The sequence below is a fragment of the Panthera uncia genome (assembly GCF_023721935.1).
Source record: "Panthera uncia isolate 11264 chromosome A1 unlocalized genomic scaffold, Puncia_PCG_1.0 HiC_scaffold_17, whole genome shotgun sequence".
Classification (NCBI taxonomy): Eukaryota; Metazoa; Chordata; class Mammalia; order Carnivora; family Felidae; genus Panthera; species Panthera uncia.
The window spans coordinates 47,850,334-47,863,254 of NW_026057577.1; the positions used below are offsets into that span (position 1 = coordinate 47,850,334).

Sequence of the window (12,921 nt, forward strand, 5' to 3'; positions counted from 1 at the left end):
CATATAACCTTGGGCAAGATACTTAACCTCTCTGAACCTCTGTTTCCTCAAGCATAAAATAGAGATGATAATACCCCTTCTGTTGTTCCAGAATTAAGTGAGAAAGCAGGCTCAGATTTTTTAGCCTTATATCTCAGACATACTAGGGCCTCAAAAGTGGTAGGAGTGCTAGTAGCAGTGGTCCTAACTTGTATTTTAGAGGTCATTTTATTGCTTCAGTTTCCTTAGTCACATAGGGGATAAAAAAAATCCCATGCCGAACCACACATGCAAGTATTTAAGGATTATTTTGAACTGGTCTGTAAACTCTTGTAACTACTCTGGGAAAAGTACCTCATGAATTTGCTACAAAACAATAGAACCCTCCTTTAAGTGCTATTAGAAATGTAGATATTCTGCAGTGTTTAATTTGCTAGGGGTAATCACAGCCTTGGGCAATTGTAGATAGCAGTGCTTTCTTTAGTATCCTCCCTGACTGGTTTCATGAAATCTTTTTATCTTGAAGAATTTTGTATTTTTTTTTCTTCTTGCTACAACAAAGAGTATAAAATTTGTAGTTTCCATATCCAGAATGACAGTGCAACGTAGGGATATTATCAAAATGGCCATCAAAATGCAAGAATTGTGGGTCACACCATCTGGAGATGTACAAAGTGTGCTCTGTTGAGAGACCTGGGGACAAAAATCAATCAATCTTTGTGCTAGTACTGGGGTCCACCTGAGGAAGAATGAGGTAAATTTTAACAGAAACAACAGACTAGAGTTGACGGGTGGAAAGCTGGAACCCCCAGAAGAAAAGCCTTTCGTGTCCCTCAATAATTCTCAGTAATCATTTTATAATTGTTTTTTGTGATCATTATTAAGAAAAATGGAGAAACATAAGATAAAAAGCTTATCAGATAGAGTCTGTGTAATAAAAAAAGAAGTATTAGTAGAAGATAAGACAATTAAGCTCACAATTTCATGTTTTAGTGTTCAGAAGCTGTCTTTACTGGTGAGAGCTCTCTTCATCTCTTAATTTGTTAGATAAGTTCATTTAATTCATTTGAATTGATTTTTAGTTTAATATTTTGTGGTAACTAATTTATGTGTTATTATGTAAGTTATTACCAACATGACTGCTATTTGAATTATAAACTCAACAAAGCAAGGCCACCTGGATGGATGAGTCGGTTAAGCGTCCAACTTCTGCTCAGGTCATGATCTCTCCTTTCATAAGTTCGAGCCCCACATTGTGCTCTGTGCTGACAGTTCAGAGCCTGGACCCTGACTGCTTTGGATTCTTTGTCTCCCTCTCTCTGCCCCTCCCCCATTCATGCTGTGTCTCTCTGTATCTCAAAAATAAATAAACATTAAAAAAAAAATTAAAAAAAAAAACTCAACAAAGCAATACACTTAGGGAAATAAAAGGTAAAATTTTGTATTTGGATAGCACTGGGGCATTAAAACAAGTTTTCAAAATTTTCTAATATCTTCGGTACCTGGGTGGCCCAGTCAGTTACGTGACCAACTCTTGATTTCAGTTCAGGTCATGATCTCATGGTCTCATGATCTCTCAGCCCATGTGGGGCTCAGTGCAGAGCGTCGAGCCAGCTTGATAGTCTCCCTCTCTTCCTCTCTGCCCCTTTCCCACTCACACTCTCTCTTTCTCTCTCAAAATAAATAAATAAACTTTTAAAAACTTAATTTAATTTTAAAGATTCGAATTTCTTGGGGCACTGGGTGGCTCAGTGAGTTAAGCTTCCGACTTCGGCTCAGGGTCATGATCTCACAGATCGTGGGTTCAAGCCCCACACTGGGGTCTGTGCTGACAGCTCAGAGCCTGCAGCCTGCTTCGGATTCTGTGTCTCCCTCTCTCTCTCTGCCCTTCCCCAGCTCGTGCTCTGTCTCTTTCTCTCAAAAACAAATAAACATTAAAAAAAATTCTAATATCTTTTTTTTTTTTTTAAGTTTATTTCTTTTTGAGAGATGGAGAGAGATAGAGTGTGAGCAGGAGAGGGGCAGAGAGAAAGGGAGACACAGAACTCAAAGCAGGCTCCAGGCTCTGAGCTGTCAGCAGAGCCTGATGCGGGGCTCAAACTCAGGAACCGTGAGATCATGACCTGAGCCAAAGTTGGAGGCTCAACCAACTGAGCCACCCAGGTGCCCCTAAAGATTCTAATATCTTTAGGTAAAATAACAAAAATTAAAATTAAGAAAACTCCTAATTAGAGGGGTGCCTGAGTGGCTTAGTCAGTTGAGCATCTGACTCTTGATTTCAGCTCTGGTCATGAGTCCCAAGGTTGTGGGATCAAGCCCCATGTTGGGGTCTGTGCTGAGCATGGAGCCTGCTTGGGATTCTCCCTCTCCTCCTCTCCCCTGCTCACACTCTCTCTCTCTAAAAAACTAAACCAAAACCAAAAGACTCCTAATTAGAGAATTAAATCTATATTGGAGATTCATGCCCTTTTATAAATGGTCACACTGTAGTATAAAGGTATATAATTTCAAAGTGACTATTAGATTATAATGAAATACATCTGTGGTGATTACACATTCCAAAAAGAAAGTACACATAGTAGTATATAGAGAGAGGAAACAACATTGAGTGATCAGAAAATCTGGTTTCTGATATTCCAAGCTTAACACAATCATTTGACCTCTCTGAACCTCAGTTTTTTCATCTGTAAAGGAGCTGGTTATTGCTGCCTAAAAACTTCATAGTACTAATATTTTGTGTTGTGATACTGGACATACTCCTTTTGTACTGAATTTAAAAATTAAGATTTAGTCGGGGTGCTTGGGTCACTCATTTGGTTAAGCATCTGAGTCTTGATTTCGGTCAGGTCATGATCTCACAGTTGTGAGACTGAGCCCCAAGTCGTGCTCTGTGCTGGGAGTGGAGTCTGCTCAAGATTTCTCTCTCCCTCCACTCCTTCCCTGCTTGCACTCTCACTCTCTTTCAAAAAAAATCAAGATTAAGTAGCGAGTAGACTATAAGTATACAGAACCGCTAGATATGAACTTCCATTTATTCATAGGCTACCCCTGTTAAAAATGTTTAATGGAGTGGGGGTGCTTGGGTGGCTCAGTTGAGCCTCTGACTCTTGCTTTCAGCTCAGGTCAGGATCTCACCATTTGTGAGATTGAGCCCCACATCAAACTTTGCACTGACAGCAGGGAGCCTATGTGGGATTCTCTCTCTCCCTTTCTCTCTGCTCCTCCCCCATACATGCTTGTCCTCTCTCTCAAAATAAATAAATAAACATTAAAAAAAGAAATGTTTAATGGAAAATGCAGGCTGAAAATCAGAATTTTTGTATTTATATTCCAGAATGGAATACAGTTTGAAAATCTGGATTAATTTAATTGGATTATAACTTGTTACCTTCACATTTCTTGAATCAGCTAATAGAAAAACACAGCTACTAGAAAATATTGTGTATTACCCTGAGGATTATTTTAAGCCTAAAATAACATGAAGCATTGAAATTAGGATGAACAGGGAAAGAAAAATAAAAACTTCGTCTAAATGGAGACTGAATTCCATTTAATCACTGTTCGGTGTTGAAGCATATGTCAGTGTTCGGTGTTCAAGGATACTTCAGGTGATGTCCCTGAATTATTCAACCACTTTGACTTATCTTTATGAAACTATAGGCTTATTTTGACCACCAGATGGAGCCAGTATTGTTCAATTTGTAACACAAAAAATATGCTGAAAATAAAAAGTAGTTAAATAAAATGAATAAATCATAGATTTTTTATTTTAGCTCACAGTACAGAAAGAAACTAGACTTTTAGCTAGTCTTCCCCTAAATTCTGTCTAATCTTTGTAAATGTGCACCCTCCCTCTATTAAATAATTTCTTAATTCTGAATAATTTTCATTTGGGTAGTTTCATTGGAAGAGAGACCACTTTTCTTCTTATTCACTTTTCAAAGACATCATCTAAGTAACCTTTAATTATCTTTAAAACATAATTAGTACAAATCTAACCTCTTGTCATTCAATAAGTACTATGGATTATAATTATGAAAAGTGATAATAAAAAATATACTATATGTAGGCCCTCACCTTAATGTCACAGAATACCCCCATTATTGTCCTTTTCATAATGGATTTTCCTAATGAAACAAGCCAAAAAATAGGCATTCTGGCTGGGGGCAGGATATACAGTTCATCCCCAGTAGCTCCTCAAGCAGAGGTAAAGCTTCAGTGAATGGGTACAACTCTTAACACAGATTCTACACAGAAAGCTCAGTGTTCAGGGACCTTAGTCAGAGGTAACTACCTTAAAGTTGACTTGTACTCCTCTTACGTCTGTTTAATACATGTGAGAAATTATTTATCTGTAACTCAACGTAGTTCAACAACTATCTATTGAAAAAGTATTTGTATGCTAGGGGTCCTAACACACTACAAACCCCTCAGGGAGCCATTCCGTCATGCAAGAGCAATAAGGCAACTACGGACACTGGGAACTTAAGACCTAAAGAGGATCAAATTGTTCATTTGTCCATTCAGCTACTATTTATTGAGTCCACGCTTTATGCAAGACATATGCTAGACTCCAAAAAGGGGACAATTCCTGCCATGTGTGTTTGTAGCCAAGGGGCAATACAGAAAAAGAAGCGGTTATGATATAGTGTTTAAATTGTTTGAAGGCCAAAATGAGGGGAAAATATGATTAATTAAGGATTATCAAGAAAAAGCCATAAAGGATTCTTCTTAGGTAGAAATTATTTACATAAACCCACTGTTTGGCAGACTGTACTTCCCATTTATTATGGTCTGAGAGGAATTTAGAACCTTTTTTTGGCAGGATTTTATTTCATCGGACACATCCAACTGGTGACCTGATGCCTTTTTGTGTCAAATTGGAGTATTTTCTATGTTTTCTTGTACGTCAAACATGAAGAAGAAATAACCAAGCTGGTTAAGAACTTGTCATTTAGAGCCAGACTACATGGGTTTATATTCTCATGTTTATAGTCCCTTACATAAGTTATTTAACCTCTTACTACCTTAGTTTCCTTATCAGCAAAATAAGGCTAACAGTATGCCTCCTTCATTGGGTCGGTTATTAGGATTAACCAAGTAATTCAGGTACTGGTATCTGACACATAGCCAGTACTTAAAATGTTAGCTATATTCAAGTCTGTTACATTTCCTAGAATTAATTTAAGAATGGGTGTATATAAAATTTGATTAAAAAACATATTTTTTAGCTTCCAGGAACTACGATGAGATACAACTAGGTATCACCAGCATTGATATATTCTATATCCATTAAAGTCTACCCCTTTTGTTTCCAAATGCTGTTTACTATTAGCAGTAATATATTACCTTTATTTGTATAAAAGTTTTCATTTATTATGGGAATTTTTCAAAAATTTCCTTGAAGTACTAGATCCAGATATATTTAAAATAATTTATAAGCAGCCTTACTAACAGTTTCTGACACTGTTTCTGATCGTTTGATAAGCTTTTTTTAAAATGAATCAATGTACAGCTACTTGGAGCTGTTAGCTCCTTGAGCTCTAGTCCTGAGACAGGGGACGGAATGAGCTCTTTATCTATCTATAAAATGCGATTTGTAGATGGATACCACTGGTTCTTCAGCTAAGTAACCGCAGTTGACTAGTCACCATCCCTTTATGTTCAGAACAAAAAGGTTTCACAAAAGAGATTCAAGTGGAGCAAGGATTAGTTTCTGACTATAGCCCTTAGGGGAAGGCTTAGAGGCATTCTTTATAACATGCAGGAACTGAAGTACAGTACTTAACTTGGATGTCACCTTCACTAAGAGTCAGAACACAAGTTTTAGCCCAGGCTCTGCTGCTGATCTCCCTGGGAGACTGGCTGCGTAACTTCACTTACATTAACATTGGTTACCTCACCTATAAAGGGAGAAGTTAGATGAGAAGATCCTCAAAGCAACTTCCAGCTCTGGTGCTCTAGTAAACTGATGCTCCAGTACTAAACTGATGGTTACCGTGACATTGGACACTCTCCTCACCAAAACGTTTCATGTATATTACCTAGTTGTATCTCAGAGACAGCAAAGATATTTTATTCTAACACTACAACATAGGTAAGCTTTAAGCCCTCTAAGGAATCAGCAATTTGATACTAAAAATCAGTAACTTGATTTCTTAACTATTTCACATATCTTATGTGAATTTTTTATGTTTTATCTTACGTTCATTTTACCTTTTCCATTACATTATAGAATGAAAAGCTTGTTATCATTTATGTTTTAAATATCTTTTATAGCATTTCTCAGAATGCCCACCATGTTAGAGACACTTAGTAAAATTTTGTTTTCCGGATTAAAGTTTTAATTGAACTCAGTAGGGCACAGCGTTGGCCTTTCGTATCATACCTGGGCTCAAATCCCAGCTTTACCATATTCTAATTCCTGTTTCCTCATATGGTTTATAGACACTTCATAATCAAAGCATCTTAGCATGGTGCCTAACTATAGCCTTTGGTAAATGTTCTTTTTCCCCACTATTCTTTATTCCTATTTTTCAGCATGTTTTGTAGAAATTTCAGTTAATGACAAATAGTCATCATACTGTGTCATTATTATTTATGACTTATCATCCACTGTATATTGAGATTTATAAGAAAAGTAAAAGAACAGTCTGTACTTAGAGAAACTAAATTTTTCAAACTCCTCATGTATTTTATTAGCCAGTTTTATGTCACTAAAATTATCCAGTCACTTATTCAATTTTTGTTTATTCAGGGGGATTCAAGCACATGAGAAATGAATGTGCTACTTCCTGTTCTGGCAACATGGACTGAGCAGAGAACTTCCTTCTTCTTCAAATATATAGAAACACTGGATAAAATATGATCAAGCCCAATTTAAATACTTAGCTAAGCTTGAAAGAGAGAGAGAGAAGATAAGAAAAAAAGAAAAGCCCTGGGTACTAGAAACAAAGGGGAGGCGTAACCAGAGCATTAAGTGGGCAAGCTGATACTGTAGTTGCTCAGGGGCATATTGGAACCAGATGTAGGCTCTACTAGCTAGAAAGTGGGGTTTTTATCTAAGACATGGACGGCAATGTGGCCTTGGGTCAAGAGAAATGGGAACTAGAAAAACTGTCCACCTGGTCAGGAAGGCCACAATGAAGCTTTTCATTTTTCAGAGCTACCTGTGGGAGGAGTCTCACAAAAAATCAAAACTCTAAACCTCTACCAGGCATGGCTACAAAGTTTGAGTACACACTAGCTATATGGTACAGGAATCCTAAGCCAAGAAATTAATTTAAAAAAGAATGACTCCAGACCAATGGAACCCCTAAATTGCCTGGTAGAAACAAATGTGAAAGTTCTCTGTAGAAATTCTTACACAATCCTGCGGTGCCTAGGATTCCTATGGAGCATGATGGAGATGAAGCTCTAGCTCAAGATAAACTCACAATCAAAAATTAGAAAACACAGAGAGAAATGATAAGACTAAGAAGAGAGAAAGAAGACATAACAGAAAGATACCCAAGAAGAATCTGAAAGATACAATATAACAAGTGTATTTTAAATAATTAAAAGAGATTTTTAAATCATGAAATATCATAATAAAAGACTAAGGCTATCACTGGGGCTCTTGGGTTACTTAGTCGGTTAAGTGTCTGACTCTGGATTTCGGCTCAGGTCATGATCTCATGGTTCATGAAATCGAGCCCCACGTTGGGCTCCATACTGACAGCACAAAACCTGCTTGGGATTCTCTCTCTCCTTCTCTCTCTCTGTCCCTCCCCTGCTCACGTGCTCACTCTCTCTCTCTCTCAAAATACATAAATAAACTTAAAAAAAGAAAATACTAAGGCTATTAAAAGAGCAGGTGAATTTAAAGAACAAAATAGAATATCTAAAAAATACATATATAATTATTAAAATCAGTGGCTCAGTTTATGTCTTAAAACTAAAAACTTAAAACAGTTTATGTCTTAGATACAACTAAACAAAGAATTAGTGAACTGAAATATAAAACTAAGGAAATTATTCAGAGTATACCACTGGCAAATCAAAATGAAAAATTAACGTTCTGTGATTATTCATAGTTAATCATATTATAAAGAGAAGTACTTTATAGTAATGTGATATAGTCAGTTAGGAAATGTAAGAGTTGACCAGATTTTTCACACAGTTGGGTTTGTGCAGCAAATGTTACTGTGTTAGAAAATCTCTTATCAGTTGCATTTCTATACACCAATAATGAAGCAACAGAAAGAGATATCAAGGAATAGATCCCATTTAAAATTGTACCAAGAATCATAAAATACCTAGGAATAAACCTAACCAAATAGGTAGAAAATCTGTACACTGAAAACTAGAGAAAGCTTATGAAAGAAATTAAAGAAGACACAAACGAATGCAAGAACATTTCATGCTCAGGGAAGAGAAGAACAAATATTGTTAAAATGTTGATACTACCCAAAGCAATCTATACACCCAATGCAATCCCAATAAAAATAGTACCAGCATTCTTCACAGAGCTAGAACAAATGATCCTAAAATTTGTATGGAACCACAAAAGACCCTGAATAGCCAAAGTAATATTGAAAATGAAAACCAAACCTGGAGGCATCACAGTCCTGGACTTCACACTCTATTACAAAGCTGTAATCATCAAGACAGTATGGTATTGGCACAAAAAGAGACACATAGACCAATGGAATAGAATAGAGAAACCAGAAATGGACCTACAAATGTATGGCCAACTGATCTTCGACAAAGCAGGAAAAAGTATCCAATGGAAAAAAGACAGTCTCTTTATCAAATGGATAGGAAAACTGGACAGTGACATGCAGAAAAATGAAACTGGACCACTTTCTTACACCATACACAAAAATAAATTCAAAATAGATAAAGACCTAAATGTAACACAGAAACCATCAAAATCCTAGAAAACAGGCAACAACTTCTTTGATCTTGCCCACAGCATCTTCTTACATGTCTTCGAAGACAAGGGAAATAAAAGCAAAAATGAACTATTGGGACTTCATCAAGGTAAAAAGCTTCTGCACAGATAAGGAAACAATCAACAAAACCAAAAGGCAACCAACAGAATGGGAGAAGATGTTTGCAAATGACATATCAGATAAAGGGTTAGTACCAAAAATCTACAAAGAACTTAATGAACTCAACACCTGGAAAACAAATTATCCAGTGAAGAAATGGGCAGAAGATATGAGTAGACACTTTTCCAAAGACATCCAGATGACCAACAGACACATGAAAAGATGCTCAATAATGTAATCATAAGGGAAATACAAATCAAAACCACTTTGAGATACCACCTCATACCAGTCAGAGTGGGTAAAATTAACAACTCAGGAAACAACAGATGTTGGTGAGGATGTGGAGAAAGGGGAACCCTCTTGCACTGTTGGTGGAAATGCAAACTGGTGGAGCCACTCTGGAAAACAGTGTGGAAGTTCCTCAAAAAATTAAAAATAGAATTACTCTACAACCCAGCAATAGCACTACTAGTAATTTATCCAAAGGACACAAGAGTACTGATTCATAGGGGCACATGTACCCCAATGTTTATAGCAGTGGTATGAACAATAGCCAAATTATGGAAAGAATCCAAATGTCCATCAACGGATGAATGGATAAAGAAGATGTGGTATGTATGTATGTGTGTGTGTATATATATATATATATATATACACACACACACACACACACACACACACAATGGAATACCACTCGGTGGTAAAGAAAGAATGAAATCTTGCTGTTTGCAACAACATGGATGGAACTGGAGTGTATTATCCTAAGTGAAATAAGTCAGTCAGAAAAAGACAGTTATTCTGTTATCACTCACATGTGGAATTTGAGAAACTTAACAGAATACCATAGGAGAAAGGAAGGAAAAATAAGTTACAGAGAGGGAAGCAAACTATAAGAGACTCTTAAATTTGTTCTCTGTAAAACAAACTGAGAGCTGATGCGGGTGGAGGGTTGGGGAGGGACGGGGAAAATGGGTGATGAGCACTGAGCAAGGCACTTGTTGGGATGAGCACTGGGTGTTGTATGTAAGTGATGAACCATGGGTATCTATTCCTGAAGCCAAGACTATACTGTATATACACTGTATGTTCGCTAACTTGACAATAAATTATTTTAAAAAATGGGGCGCCTGGGTGGCTCAGTCAGTTGGGTGTCTGACTTCGGCTCAGGTCATGATCTTGCTCGGTTTGTGAGTTCAAGTCCCGCATCAGGCTCTGTGCTGACAGCTCAGAGCCTGGAGCCTCCTTCGGATTCTGTGTCTCCTCTCTCTGCCCCTCCCATGCTCATGCTCTGTCTCTCTGTCTCTCAATAATAAATAAATGTTAAAAAAATAAATAAAAAAAAATAAGTAAAATAAAATAATTTTTAAAAAAGATGTGAAATAAAAGTATGTTGATATAGTCAAAAAAAAAAAAGAAAAAATCTCTTGAACAAAATAGCTAATTGTTAATACACTACATGTTAATAACATTCTTAAAACTCTATAACAAAAAAGCAAGCAGCAAACCAAGATTTGAGTAGAAAGATTACTTGCATTCTTGATTACATCAGCTCCTCTTGGTTTACCAGCCAAAAATAATAAGAGATAGGTTGTTGAGTGTTTGTTTTAAGTCACAAATTTTCATTAATTTGTGTGCATGTAAGTTAATGTAAAAAAAAAATTTTTTTTTTTAGGCAAAACTCTGTTCTGTCAACCCAGATGTTAACTAATCTTCATAAGGAATTATTGCAGGATCAAATCTATAAATTGGTTTTCTAATTTCTAACTTAGTAACAATTATTTTTATCTGCTTCTGATTACTGTCCTGAGTTATTTGCTGGATATATTAATTTTTTATGATGACATCAAATTGAACTTGTGTATTTGTTGTTGTTATTGTTGTTTTAACTGGGGAACAAAAGTGGTAGGTAATTGGAAAATCAACCAATACTGGAAGATTATATAAGGCAGGAGAATAATGTAAAATGGCATTGCTGAATTTTAGGAAAATCTTAATTATTTTAAAAGTGAGATAGCTAATTTTATAGTCAAACAAGTGAGAACTACAATAGTACAATATATAATGAAGATGTTTATAAAATTGGTTGATAAATTAACATCAGTCACTTTCTAGTGTAGGTAATAGTTGTGGAGCTGGTGGCATTTATTGGTTTGATTTTTAAATGGGTGAGAACCAATCCTAGGTTTTGACCTCATCTTCTGTAATAAGCATAAATGTTAATATGAAACCACCCAGCGTTTTTACTATTTATTCTAAGAACATTCTGTTATTCTTCAGAAGAAGAAACTGCTCCTGACGGTGCTGTTGCAGAATACAGAAGAGAAAAGCAAAAGTATGAAGCTCTGAGGAAGCAACAGGCAAAGAAGGGAACTTCCCGGGAAGACCAGGTAATGTCACAAACCAAAATCCATACGTAATTCATTGCCTTTTAATTGTCTTTAAGTGCTGCTAATGGAGCCTAATTTGATTGTACATTGGGAAAGCACTACCTCTTAAAAATGAAAAAGGATATATTCGTATAGGGTGGGATGACAAGGACCTTGGCCATTCATGTTCTTTCCAGACATTACAGGAAAAAGCCTAAAACTTTCAGGTTTCAACCTTGTGCTCCCATATCAAGCATAGGAATCTTGTAAAGCCACATATTAAATGATGAAGAGATCTCTTCTAGCACAGTATCTTACACGCTGACTAGCCAACTCTGCTTGAAGTTGTACACTGCCTGTAAATAAGGCAATATTGTAAATAATATTGCAGAACTCTGCTTATTCTAAGTAATTTCTGAATCTTTAAGAATAAGATTGTTAGAAATAAGAAAGAACTATTTCAACAATTTGAAAATCAATTGTACACACCATATAACACTTAGCAATCGAAATAAATCTCCAGCAACCCTTCATATTGAAAAGCTAGGGTGAAGGCAAAAACCATTTATTTTTGGTGCTGCCATATATACATATATATGTATGTGTGTGTGTGTATGTACATATATATACATATACACATATACATGTATATATATATGGCTATATATGGCAGCATCAAAAATAAATGGTTTTTGGTGTATATATGTGTATATATTTGAGAACAAGCTATTTTAGGTGTATAAATAAAATAGGCAAAATAAAAGTAAATTAAAAAGCCCAAGTGTATTTGAATAATTTGAATAACTTAATATAATCAGGGACTATATTATAAATTGCACCTAATTACTGGTAAAAAAGGATCATACATCAGTACTTACCATGAAAATAACCATAGGGAAAGTTCAGTAAGAAATCAGGTATAGGAAATTGTAATTATAGAGAACTAATTTGAGCAATTTTCAAAAGAAATGACACATCAAATGAAATTAAGAAAAAGTACATTATTAACTTGATTTCATGGAGTCCAAAGCCCTTTGAATAGCAACTAGAGTCAATTTACTACCAGAGATACCCTAGAGATCATTATTTCATTCTTATTCATTCTTCATTTTTGCCTCCTAGCAAATAATTATTTAGAACCTACCATGTACTAATCACTGTATTTGGTGTTAAACAAGGTGGACACATCCCTGTCCTCTCGGAGCTGTTAGGGAAAAGAGCCAGTTAAACAAGTAATGCCAATAAAAGCAGGTGAGCATTCTGACAGGTTAAGTATAGAGAACTATGTAAATGTGTAACAGTAGGACTAAACATCGACTAAGAATCTAGGAAGGCCTTCCTGAGAAAATGATTGGTCAGTTGAACTTTGAAAGTTGAATAGGAGACAGGTGGCCAGACAAAGGAAGAGTATATAAGAAATGTTGGATCTCCTTGCAAAGAACTATAAAAGATGTTAAGTATGGACTATACCAAACTAAAAGAAAGATGATGCTGGAGAGGGAAGCAGAAACCAACTCATGCAAGGCACTTTTGAGCTATAC

The 12,921-nt window shown here is 36.0% G+C and overlaps 1 protein-coding gene across 1 annotated transcript in view; it reads left to right on the forward strand.

The window, feature by feature from the left end:
- The window catches only part of CWC27 (CWC27 spliceosome associated cyclophilin), a 201,451-nt gene that overhangs the window by 151,117 nt on the left and 37,413 nt on the right, over positions 1 to 12,921 (forward strand). The window contains exon 12 of the mRNA XM_049649521.1: positions 11,292 to 11,401. Coding sequence (XP_049505478.1) covers positions 11,292 to 11,401 — 110 coding nt within the window. The remainder of the gene's footprint in view (positions 1 to 11,291; positions 11,402 to 12,921) is intronic.